General features: G+C 39.3%; 1 protein-coding gene and 2 long non-coding RNA genes across 5 annotated transcripts in view; 1 reads left to right on the top strand and 2 right to left on the bottom strand.

Annotated features, from left to right (window-relative positions):
* LAMA4 (laminin subunit alpha 4) overlaps positions 1–13,460 on the bottom strand; it is a 135,356-nt gene that overhangs the window by 87,453 nt on the left and 34,443 nt on the right. For all 3 annotated transcript variants that reach the window (XM_079149110.1, XM_079149112.1, XM_079149111.1), the window contains one exon: positions 2,807–2,931. In XM_079149110.1, the coding sequence (XP_079005236.1) occupies positions 2,807–2,931 (125 nt within the window). The remainder of the gene's footprint in view (positions 1–2,806; positions 2,932–13,460) is intronic.
* Positions 2,951–12,266, top strand: LOC306666876. The gene is made up of 2 exons (XR_013765422.1): positions 2,951–3,180; positions 3,893–12,266. It is a non-coding gene; the product is annotated as an uncharacterized lncRNA (long non-coding RNA).
* LOC306666880 lies at positions 9,076–13,453 on the bottom strand. Its single transcript, XR_013765426.1, has 2 exons — positions 12,761–13,453; positions 9,076–12,687 (listed from the first exon to the last, which is right to left on the bottom strand). It is a non-coding gene; the product is annotated as an uncharacterized lncRNA (long non-coding RNA).

Below are 13,460 nucleotides of genomic sequence, written 5' to 3'. Positions count from 1 at the left end.
AAGCTTATAAAATCCCTTCTAAGAAGATGATGCTGTACATTATCTATATTCACATGGTAGAATGACCAGAACTAGTTACTAGAAAGTTAAAGGTAATATATTTAACAAAAAACTATATACCACAGCAGGGAAGAAGTGTGATAAACATCAGGTATGGCTAGGACTCATGTTTGAGAGGAGAATATTAATGAACAATTAAAGATTATACCTAGATGAGGCAAAGGGAGCTCATAAATCAGGACGTCCTTGAGTGAAGAAAGCAGAACATTTAATGTTTGTGTTTTTTACTCTCATGCTCTGTGCCATCCATCTTGCACGCATTATTAATACTATCAGACATGAAAGATCACAGACCAAGGAGGTAGTCTCGTGGTTTCTAAGGAAAGATGGCACTGTATGAGTTCTGATGTCACTGACTGTCAGGCTTCTGTCTCAAGTTCTTGAGTGAAATGTTAGTCAATACTAGTATTCAATTAAGGAAAACATTTAGGGAGGAAATCCAGTTGCAATCCTCTCTTTTATCAGTACGCCATGAATGTGAATGTGTGTGTGTGTCTGTGTGTGTGTGTGTGTGTGGATGAGAGAGAGAGAGAGAGAGAGAGAGATGAGAGAGAGAGAGAGGAGAGAGAGAGAGGAGAGAGAAATACATTGGCTTTTTTAAGAAGTCATTTTACATGTGTTATTTAATTCGATCTTCACACCAGCTGTCAATTATATAAATATTGCATCTAAACATTTAGAATAGGGCTTGCCATAGAATACATAGAATGTGAGTACTTGAAAAAAAATACTATACTGTGCTTTCATCAAAGTCCACATCTACCTACATCCTTCCATGTGCATGGCACCAGCCCAAAGGCTCCATACCGTTCATCCTAGTCCAGTTTCACAACGTGTGATGCAGATCCTGCCTTAGTTTGATTTATTTACTAAGGAAAAAGCTGAGAGCCAGGGCAGGTAAAACAGAAAGAGGAGCCTGGGTTGGTTTACTCTTTCTCTTTGTGGTATAATTAAAAGCATTTATTTGTCTTCGTCGGGGTTCCTAGCATAGGGCTTTGATAACCCTGAATTTTCTAGGTGCAAGGGGTACTTTTTTTTTTGAGAGGGAAGGTTCCAGGGTTTGAACTCAGGGGCACTTGACCACTAAGCTACATCCCCAGCCCTATTTTGTATTTTATTTAGGGACAGGGTCTCACTGAGTTGATTAGCACCTCACTGTTGCTGAGGTTGGCTTTGAACTCTCAATCCTTCTGCCTCAGCCTCCCGAGTTGCTGGGATGACAGGCATGTGCTACCACTCCCTACAAAAGGATACTTTTAAATTTTGTTCATAACAAGCCTCTTTCAACCATTCCTATGTGTATGCTTATGGGAGACTCACTGGACTCCTAGATGGTTGCAGAGTTGGGGCTGGTCACCAGAGGAAACAACCATGGAACTAGAATCCTTCCCTCCAACCTCCAGGGTGGAGGAAGGAGTTGGAGGTAGAGCTCAGCCACCAATGGCTGCTGACTTAATCAATTACTCATGAAAGGAAGCTCTGATAAGATCTCTGGGTTGTGCACATCTGTATGTGCCCTTGGAGTGGGTTTGGACTCTGTACCCTCTCCTTCTGTCCCCCCTCCATATTTTCTTTATGATTATTCCTTTGGTTGTTCCTGCATTAAATCCTCTATAATAAATTTATAATCATAAGTGTAGCACTGTTCTGAGTTCTGCGAGTCATTCTAGTCATTAAACCCGAGGGAAAGGTTGAGGGAACCCCCAAGTTTGTAGTCCACTAGGCAAAAGTGTGTGGATTTTTGACTGGAAGCTGAAATGGGAACAGTCTTGTGAAACTGAATCCTTAACCTCTGGGATCTGCACTAACTCCAGGTCCTTATAGCCAGAACTGTAACAATCAATTGGTTGTAGGACACCCAGTGAGTATCAGAAAATTGGAGAATTGGTTGCTATGTGGAAAACCAATCATCATTACTCCATTTTAATTTTACATACTACCACTTTTAAGCTAATAAGATGGCCAGGCATGACTTTGTTATTGGATTTAAACATTTTATGTGTTGAAAATGATTCTACTTAACTTTTATTCAGGTCAAAATATAGTCAGAAATGAGTGAGAACCTTATTTTTTTTCTTTTTGAATTTCCTGTGAGCCAATTGACCTTAAAGATGCCTTCTGTTTATCTGTGTTCTAATTCTGATTGAAAAGTACATATGATTGCCTCATGTAGGGAAAGTTCTACTCTGAGAGTCAGAAGAGGTGACACTACTCAAAATGTTATATTATAATGAGTCTGTTGGTATTTCCAGTTGAGATCTCTCTAGTTGGAGAGATTGCCTATAATCCCAGTGGTTTGGGAGGTTGAGGCAGGAGGATCAGGTGTTTAAAACTAGCCTCAACAAAAGCAAGGTGCTAAGCAACTCGGTGGGACCCTGTCTCTAAATAAAATACAAAATAGGGTTGGGATGTGGCTCAGTGGCCGAGTGCCCCTGAGTTCAATCCCCAGTACTGATCCCCCCGAAAAAAAAAAAAAAAAAAAAGAAAAAGAAAAAGGAAAGGGGAGAATAGCCCTGCTTGGAACTTGAGAATCTTCCATGCACTCCAGTGTTTTGGGAACAGAGTCATCACCTACACTGCACATGCTTATGTTTTCCCCAAAGTGTATTTACATTAGAGACTTTTCCTATATCTTTTCCAGTTCCATCTCAGTATGAGGTATGCAGTTTGGATTGTGGAAAAATCTCAGATAGGGAAAAAAATTGGGGATAAACATTAGAAGATACCATCTTCTTTTAGGACTTACTTGGCCAGGTGGGGCAAGGGACAGGGGCATGGCTGGCAGAAGTGGGGTGCTCCCCTGATGGAATCTCCAATATAACCATCCAGACATTTTTCACAGTGCTCCCCTGTCGTGTTCCTCTGGCAGTGCTATGAGACAAAAGAAAGGAAAATTGGTAAGGAGACAGAAGAAATTTTAAGGCCAGCAAGTGTAGCAACCAAGCAATACTTTAAACAAAGAGACATCATTCCCCACAGAACAGATGGAGGTGGTAGCACAAAGGAGCCATGTAAGCCCCAGATGAGGTTAGAAAGTGTAGACGAATAGCAGATGAATTCATCCTGGACTTCGGTGGGTGCATGAGCAGCCTGGGGACTCTCTTTAGAATTTGTGTGCAGGTGGATCCAAGATGGCCGTCTAGAGGGAGGCTGCGTTCCTTGTCCCCCCGCAACGCTGGATTCAAGCAGAGGATATCTGTTTCTCGGTGAGGCAGTTTTTGCTGCTTATCGATTGCTTGCTCTTTACCCCATTCAACTGCTGTGATCACCTGCAATCTGCCAGCATATCGACGCCTTTTTTGAGAGCAGATTGCTCACTGTCAGGTGTTTATCATCCGCCATTTGCCTGCCTCTCGCCTGTCCATCGCCTGCCTTACCCCTATCCATCACCCAACGCTCGAGGATCACCTCCCGATCGTCCGACAGCTGCCAGCAGACTGACCACAGACCGTCAGTGGAGAATCAGCTGCCTGCTGCTGCCTGGAAGTTCACTGTTACAGTACCTGCAGGTTTGATTACACGTGGCTGCCGCCATTTTGAGATAATAGCCAGGCCCTGTAGGACCCCTGGCCGGACTGACCGATTTCCGTCTCCAGGATCCCTCAGCCCAACTGATCACTCCCTGCCTCTGGAGCCCTCACATCAACTGACTGCTCCCTGCCGCCAGGGCCCCCAGACCAACTGACTGTGCCCTATCACCGGGAACCCAGACTGACTGATTGCACCCGGCCTCCTGGATCCCACAACCACACCAAACACACCCGACCTCCAGGACCACTGCCAGACCAACTGCATCCTGTCTCCAGCACCTCCAGCTAGAATTTGTGTGCAGAGGGGACTATTCATCAGTTCCTGATTTCAATTCTGAAAGATAATTAGGACAATCAAATGCTGGATATTCCAGAAGCATCAGCTTACTGACTTGGGATGAATATGAAATGAAAAAAAAAAAAAAAATACCCCCTTGGTGCTTGCCCATGATAAAGGGAACAATAAGGATTTATAGGCATTGAGGAAGAAAATAGGTCAAACTGTGGCACAAATGAAGCAGAGGGCAGATAAAGAACATTCTGCTGAGTTCATATCCTGGATAACAACACATAGGAAATAGCAAACAGGTTGATTTTCATGATTTTGTCATTTATAGTAAGGATAATAAATAGGAAGGAAAGTGCAAAACAAGCTGATCCTTCTGCCTGGAATGCCTCTGCCTCATATAATTTTGAAGCAGATCAGGCATCAAAATCTCCAGAGAGTCCTCCCTCATTCTCCCCTGCTATGTCCTTCCCTCTTCCCACTACCCACATTGTACTAGTTCCCAGCCTCAGTGCCTCTCCCCAATACACTGTGTCTTTCAGCACTGAATTGCCATTAATGTGAATGGAGTAGGCGCTCAGTAGCTGCAGAGCTGATGGTTAATTGCTGTAAGAGCCAGTGATGCTTACACAGATGCAGCCTTCTGTGGGATTGAATGAGATGGCCCAGGACAATGTCTTTAGCACGACATTCATATTTACATGTGAAGGTTGAATCAGGTTTTCAGTGAAGAATTACACTGTTAGAATTCAAATGCCATCAAAAGATGCAACCTCCTATTCGAGCCATTGCCTAATAACACTTAGATACAAGAGTTTTAATGGAACAACTGCTTTTTTTCTTTTCCCCAAGTACTGCTTTGTGGAGGAACCTTGGGGAAAGCGAGATGGAGAGCAGTAGTTTGAACTCTGAGCTCTTTATTTTTGTCTGTATGCTATTTGAGGATCAGAATAATTGAACAGTGATGAACTGCTTTAAGCACTTTAGTTCTCACAACAATGGTGAGGTGGGTTCCTATCCCCCTCCCCTAATTTACATAGAAAGAGATAGAGACCCAGAAGTGTAAGTAAATTGCCCAAAGTCACACAGATAAAAGGCAACAAAAGTGAGATTCAGGCAATCTGGCTCCACAGGTAAGGCTGATAAATTCCATCCTGTACTGCTTCTCTGATAAGAGAAAAAACACTCCTTTTCTACATCAGTCAGAGTAACTGCATTAGAAGGTATCGAACTATTTTACTAACAGCTTGAGCTTCAAATGAAGTCATTATGGTTTGGGTATGAAGTGTACTACAAAGACTCATGTGTTGAAGGTTTGGTTCCCCATGTAACCATGTTCAGAAGTGGGGCTTTTAGGAAATGAGTAGATCATGAAGGCTCTAGCCTCATCAGAGAATTAATTCATTTCATAGATTAAAAATCTGAATGGATTATTAGGAGGTTGTAGAAATTGTGGAAAGTGAGGCCTAGTTGGAGATAGTAGGTCACTGGCGACTTGCCCTGGAAGGGTATTTCTTGTCCCCAGCCCTTTTCGTCCCTTCTCCTTGCTTCTTGGCTTTAATAAGCTGAGCAGTTTTTCTCCACAAAACCCTTCTACCATGATGTTCTGCCTCAACTCAGGTTCAGAGCAATGGAGCCAGCCAACCATGAGAAACCTTTGAGCCAAAATAAATCTTTCCTCCTTACCTTGTTCATGTTAGGTATTTTGGTCACAGCAATGAGGAATCCTAATGTGAGTGACAGACTATCCTCAACTAAAGATTCTTTAGGCATTTGATCAGCCATTAGGATGGACCCTGATTATAATTATGTAGCATAATAGAATTTAGAGACTTGTTCAGACTGCTCAACCAATCAGAACACTGAAAAACAAAGTAGGACATGCAGAGAGAAGTTGTTAACATTTCCTTCATAGTTCCTAAAACTGTCTTGTGCTAAGTCAGCCTTCAGGAAATATTTGTGGGGAAAGAAATGAAGGCAAAGGGAAAAGGATAAATTAATAAACTAGTATTTGGAGCAAGTCAAGGAAATTTATACGCATCCAAAGCAAGCTCAAAATTGGTGGGATTCTCTCATCCCTGGGAAAACCTACCTTCCTTACCCAACTACCATGAAACCAAACCATAAGCAATATAGCAGGGCTATTCATAGAATTGGGTCAAATTTGTCTGAGTCTTTTGTGGACAAATGAAACCCATCTGTGTAGAAGAAAACAGGCCCATCATAAGATGTTAGGCCATGGTTTGTGTCCAAAGTGACTATCAAACTGCAGAAATGAGTAAATTTCCAATTCTGTCCCCCTTATGACTTGATGGATGCTTTGAATTCCTTGTCAGGACTTTAATTCCGCCACGGCAGACATGGGCAGCAATTACCCTGAAGGGCAAACCCACCAAATTTCTCTTGACCTCTAAAAGATCAGAGTGCAAACACTGACTTTCCTCATCTGTCTTCTTTTAAAGGGTTTGTTATGAAATTCCCTAGAAGGCATTGATGTACATTCTGGGAGATTGGCAGAGAGAGTGCTGGAGACAGGAAGAAAAGGTCCCTAGTTCTTTCATTTTCTAGTTGGTCGACTATAGAACAAGTTGCTCGACCTTCCTGGGTCTCTATTCCCTTATCTGTAAAATGAAGATTTAGGCTAGATGGCCTGTAGGTTTTCTCCTTGCTCTGAAAATCTTTTACCCTGAGATTGAAAAATGTGTCCTTAACCTTCAATACTCTGCCATTTAAAAAACAGGCAAAAGAAAAATGACAAAAATATGTGGTAGGAGAGGAAGTTTATATTTTAATAAAACTCATACAATTTAAAGATAGAATAAACATTCTGAATCTTTAACCAGTGGTTAAGAAAGCCACAGTTAGATAATTGATTGCAGGTAAGCATTAGGAAAGACATTCAGGCACTGACTCTATCTCCTTTACATGAGAGGAAATACATTTGATCGCCACATGATCATAGGTACTTGATTAGGACTTTCTTTTTTTTTTATTAGTGCATTATAGTTATATAATAGTTGACTTCATTTGGACAAAATCAGATATGCATGGAATTTGATTTATTCCATTTCCATCCTCAGTGCCCCCCTACCTTTAATGTAGGAAAAGAGCTGTAAAGAGTCAGATTAGCCTTCATGTGGTTTGTCAGCATGCTTTATGCAAAACTAGATCGATGGATCTCAATGCATACACAAGGAAGTCAAAACTATTTTCCAAATAAATTATTGTTTTATTTATCTTTTGGATTTTCATTTTCTTATGTGCACAAGGCAAGGTTTTTTAGAGGCTGACTGACATAGGCATCACATCATCACAGACTGATATGAAAGCAGGTAGGAGAATCAAACTGCATCTGCATCTGTTTTTTTTTTTTTTTTTTTTTTTTTTTTGTGGTGCTGAGGATTGAACCCAGGGCCTTACACATACTAGCCATCCAACTGCCTTTCATGAAGCTAGACATTAGATGTACTTTCAATTTGTAAAATATGCTTATATTTTATAAAAACATTATTTATGTTAATTTGCAATGGATTTATTATGCTAGTTTTGAATGCATTTGTAAGTATTATTTTTTTCAATTTAATTTAAAATTGAGTGAATAAAAGCTCTGGTATCTTCAATCATTCTTTTTTTCCCCTTTAAAAAAATTATTTTATTTGTTCTTTTTAGATATACAGTAGAGTGTATTTTGACATATTATTCATACATGGAGTATAACTTATTCTAATTAGGATCCCATTCTTGCAGTTATACATGATGTGAAGTTTCACTGGTCATGTATTCGTATATGAACATAGGAAAGTTATGTCAGATTCATTCCACTCTCTTTCCTATTCCTATTTCCCCTCCCTTCCCTTTATTCCCCTTTGTCTAATACAATGAATTTCTATTCTTCCCTCCCCGTCCCTTCTTATGTGTTAGACATTTGTCCTTTGAGTTTTGGGGATTGGCTTATTTCACTTAGCATGATAGTTCCATCCAAGAGACTCACCTCATAGGCAAGGACATCTATGAACTGAAAGTAAAAGGATGAGAAAAAACTTATCATTCATTCACATGGAGCTCATAAACAAGTAGGAGTTTATATCCTCATATCAGATAAAGTGAACTTCAAGCCAAAGTTAATCAGAAGGGACAAGGAAGACCATTTCATACTGCTTAAGGGAATTAAACATCAACAGGTATAACAGTCTTAAATATTTATGCCCCAAACAGTGGAGCATCTACATACAGCAAACAAACCCTTCACAATTTCAAGAATCAAATAGCTCACAACGCAATAATACTGGATGACTTTAACATGCCTCTCTCATTACTGAATAGATCTTCCAAACAAAAATTAACAAAGAAGCTATAGAACTAAAAAATACAATTACTAATGTAGACGTAACAGACATATATAAAATATTTCATCCATCAATGACTAAATACACTTTCTTTTCAGCAGCACATGGATCCTTCTCTAGAATAGACCATATCTTAGGCCACAAAGCAACTCTTAGCAAACACAAAAATATAGAGATATTTTCAATCATTCTTAAAAGTGCAGAGTTCAAGAGACTAAACAATTTGATGAAAACTTTTCTTTGTATTAATCAAAACTTCTTCTTCAAGGTGCACAAACTCCCTTAAAGATCTGGTAAAAATATGAGTTCTGATTTAGGATATCTGGGGTGGAATTTGGGAATGTGCATTTCTAGCAAGCTCTAATATATTGCTAATTCTTCCGGTTTAGACTACACTCTGAGAAGCAGAGCTGTAGACAGAAATACCTAGTATTGATAGCACTGCTTAATGGTTACTCAGGGTTGGACCCAAGCCCAATAGCACAACCTGTTGCAATAAAGGAATGAACAAAGTATCTCATAAATTATGTAATTAAAATTTTTTTGCATTTAGATTATCTTGTCATTTTAGTAATCAATTCATTTAATAAACCTGTATTAAGTTGTTGTCATGATAGACAATGAGATATGAATGTTACTAAGTTGAAGACCTGGCTCCTGCCTTTGAGGAACTCACAGACTTGTGCAAGAAACAGAGAGATAAACAAAACATAATGTGTGCTCAGGGCTATGAATGAGGCCTGTATAAAACTCATTTCTGTTACAGACAAAGATGAGGAAAATGCATATTCTAGGTCCTCCTGAGAAAGTTGAAGGTTTACTGGAGTTGGTGACATGTGAACTAGGTTTGAAGTCATCCTTCAAGAACTCGCAGGTCTAGATCCATACCAACACACACACACACACACACACACACACACACACACACACAATCTGGGGAATAGGTTTAGGCAAGTTTAAGTGGCAGTGTGCGCTCAGGGTGGCTGGAGAAGAAACTCCTAGAGGATTTTAGAAAGAGGGAACCCCTTGATTAGATTGTGTTTTTGAAAGACATCTCCATTGCTGTCAGGAGGCAGATTAGAGGAAGGACAGTTGGGAAGCTGGGGCAGAAGTTAGGAAGGGAAGCTAAAGTCCAGAACAAAAGCAGTAGCAGGGCATAGAAGAGAGGAGGTTCTGTCCTAGTGTGCACTGGGAGAATATGGTGTCAAACTGTTGGGGAGGAAGAAATGGAAGTTGATGAAGCATTTAGGACTTCTAAGCACCAAGCGTCAAGGACCCAGAGAATTGTGCTGTCATTAATTGAGGTGAGGAATACAAGAGGAGGAACAAGCTCAGGTTGTGAGAGGAAGAATGAACAATGTGCAGAGAACCTACTCTCTGCATCTAGCTCCTGTCATGTTCTTATGTCAATGAGCAAAAGCAATAGAGACTTCACTTAACTATTCATCCTTATCAAACTTTTATGTAAGATTTTCTGACTTTGTTTCACAATTCTAGCTATCATGGAATTAAAGTGATCACGATTTGTAAAATTTTAGATTTTTCCATTTTCAGTGTATTGAAAAATTGTCAAAACTTTAGCGTAAGGATTATATACTTGTTCTAGATATCGGTTTTACAATTGCAAGTAAAATAAGAATGATAAGTTTCTATCTTCCATTCCTTCTTGGTCTGGAATACCTAATGAGTGTGCTGGTTTCTTGATATACATGTTTAGTCTTACATGGTTTGTTTTTGTCCATCACATGTAATAGGCGAGAGTTAAAAAGAGAAGATGGTAGTGATTGCAGAAATAACGAATGTGATGACTCCACTTTGCTGAACAGGATTTTAATTAGGCTTTGAGAATAATAAAAATCTATTAGTCTTCAGTATAGTTGATTACGTCCCTTCTCCATTGTGTTTAGAGTTGGCTAAAAGTCCATTTGAAAACCAATATCTTTTTAATTATAAAACTACTCTGGCAGTTGCAGAAAATTTAGACAAGTGTATGATACCCAAAAGCAAAAATAAGAGAATAAACCACCAGTCAAATGTAAATATCTAACATTTTGATGTGCTTTTTCTAGATCTTAATGGTATTTTTGTAGCTCTTCTGATGGCTTTGAATTTGAATATTTGCTTCACATTTAGGATTTTTTTTTTTTCTGAAATGCTGACACAAATCCTAAATCTTTTTCATTCTATTGTTACTGAGCAAATGGGAGTTGTGTCGTGCTTGAGGTCCAAGAGTCTTAAGCTTCATGACATTGGTCAAAAGCATTTTCAAGTAGGTATTCTTTCCCTACAGTCCTTTAGCTCACACAGTAGGAGCACTTAACCCAGAGCCTAAAACAGGATTTGACATAGAGCTGGTGCTAAAAAAATGTTTGTTAAATGGTGAATTAAGTCAATAGACAAATCAATTCTTAATCAAAAAAGCCAAAGAGCTCAGTGATGAACTTCAAGTTAGGTTTGCTCTACTCCGGTTCTAGGCATGGACTTCTGGCTTTCTCCAAATCACTGAGTGCCGTTTCCTTGGATGGTAACTGGCCTTAGTCAGGCCCCTTCTTGGTTCTCTGAATTTAGCTTCTAGAACTAGAAGAAAAATATATATTTATCTGTGACTAGACATTCTTGCCTCTAGATACCTGTCTGCTTCCAGTTGCTTTTCTCCCTCAGTCTTATTTTGTGTTTCCTTCTGGGATCCTTCTAGAGCTGACGGGTCATATCTACTGGAGTTGCCTAGCCTTTGGGGTCCCACCCCAGTGAGAACCCTGCCCAAGATGCTGTAGTTCTGATAAGTCACAAAGGGTCCTCTTAGAAAGATGCTCAACACATAATGGATTTTGAAGCCATTTTTCACTCAGTCACCTTTCTATATTGGGAAGATGTGTGTTCCCTAGTGAAGTCTCTTTGCTAGTCTGACATTGAAAAAGGTGGCATAATTGTGTTGCTGAATGGCTTAGTTCACTAACTAGGGTCTGTCTATAAGTTATAAGGTAAATTTGACATTGGAATTGAGGAAGAATTAGAAGCACTTGGGAGTGGACACGGCAGATACGTGGGCTCCACAACCCTTCAAAATAGAGGCAAAATAAGACAAAAAAAGTGAAATGAAAGAAGACTTTCCTTTTTGATTGCATAGGGGAGATTGGAGAGATGACTCCAGCAACCAACAAGGACTAAAACACTAGTGATCACAATAAGCTGCAATGAAGTGTTTGTGTTGGAGCCTCTTCTTCTCTGGTTCCCTGAAAACTGAGAATAAGCTGGGGTGACAGGGTAGGAGCCAACATACCTTGACCTGCTCCCTTGGTAGACAGGAATAGGGACATCAAAAAGAAATAGAAAGAATTGAGTTTCATTCCGGTGTGACTCTGTAGACAATATATTTGCCAATTAAGTGGCCAAATATTAATTCTGTATTTGCAAGTCTTTCTGTTCCTTTACTTACATTTAATTAAATACAAATTATATCTTTTTTCTTTTAAAATCAAATTTGTAAGAATACGAATATGGGTATCTCTCTGAGATAGTAGTATTGTGGGTGATTTTTTTTTACTTCAGATTTCAAACACTACACACACACACACACGCACACATACATATAACTTTACATATAACTTTAATCAGGGAATAAATGATGTTTCTCTCTGGATTAAGATGAGTAGAATGGCTATTTCTTTTCATTTAATTTTTCTGTCTTGGAATGAAGTAATTGCAGGAAGATCGAGAACTTCTCTGGGTGTACATATAAATGTTAAACACCCTAGCCCACCCTCAAAGATTTATTAAAACTTCATATGCTCTAGGAACTGGTAAGAAAGTCCATGATGAACATCCCTCTCAGAAGTTCATGTCTAGGTCAAAGATAAAACCATGATTGCTTCTGTCCTGACAATGTCATTATAAAAAAGACAGGCTTTGTCATTTCTCTCAATAGGCACCAGAAAAAGGGACTTTGTTCCCTTTTAGTCTATTTCAGTCTTTCCTCTTACCAGTTGCCTAACAGCAGCTGATGGGCTTGGTGGTCTCTATTGTCTTTTCGTTTAATAAACCAGAGATAACAAAGAATTTTTAATTGACCAAATTATCAGAGATGTACATTATTAGTTCAAGTATATGCATGGAATTTTTTCCCCCAAATGTCACTGGGATTAAAATAACAGGAAACCGGAGATGGAAGCATTAGATAGGAGTAGACTTTGGCAGCTGCATGTGCCTACACTGCTACGGAGGACATCCTGGATGTAATGGTTGTTTAAGAAGATGGGGGAAGGGAAGACAAATATCAGGACTGTACAAACACTACAAAGAGATAGCAACATTTAGTATTTTGCCTCTTCATTCTCTGTCCCTAGAAAAATGACAACTTTAAGGTTTAAAATAAATAAAAGCATTCTGATTTGCATCTTCATGTGAAGTGTGAGTAAAATAGCACCTTCATATATGCACATTGGAGGCTGCTTATAATCAAAATTAACTGTTTAATAGGGACAATTATGCTAATTTTGGATGTATTTAAGTGAGTGTTCTTGTAGCTTAAGCAAAACTACTCTTGATGTTTGGGAAAGGCTCTTTTGCCACATAGGAACTTAAAAACTTGAATTTTCCTGCTATATCAAAAGATTAATTAAAAAAATCCATTATCTTAGTGCATAAGTACCTACAAATGCCCCCATGACTTCTGCTAAAGTAGTAGTAAATATTTCAATGCCCATATTTACCAAGTCATCTCTTCATTTATTGAAAATGAGAAATATGTAACAGGTACCCGAAGGTTTCTCAGTCTTCATCAATATCATGCTTCACTTCAGTTAAGGAGAAAAGTCTCTTTGGGGCTTGAACAAAGAATTATACCACAAGGTTGAAGCTTTCATCTTCATTGGCTATTTGGTTCAAACTTAAACACTGATTTTGATCTATAGACCTGATTATCTTACTTTTTACAATAGGCTAAGCAACAACTGTTTTATTCTGCTGCTTTATGTGCGATGAAGTCAAACATATGGCAAACTATACTATTACAGAGGAATCTAGATGGGTGGCTGCCCCTCTGTGTATCATTTGTAACCCCCTCATGGTTGGCCTACAGCAAGAAACCAGCTGCAGAGGGTGGCGAGGCACAAGCCTCTGCGCACATGGGCACATTCGAGCAAATGCCTTGGTGGACACTTAAAAGCAGAAGGCGTTCACGTGTTGTGTTTTACAGGAAAAAACAAAGAGAGCAGTTTACCCCTGCATGTCGCCAACTTA

The sequence above is a fragment of the Sciurus vulgaris genome (assembly GCF_902686455.1).
Source record: "Sciurus vulgaris genome assembly, chromosome: 7".
NCBI lineage: Eukaryota > Metazoa > Chordata > Mammalia > Rodentia > Sciuridae > Sciurus > Sciurus vulgaris.
The sequence above is the reverse complement of the archived record's forward strand: the minus strand, read 5'-3'. Positions and strand labels throughout refer to the sequence as shown.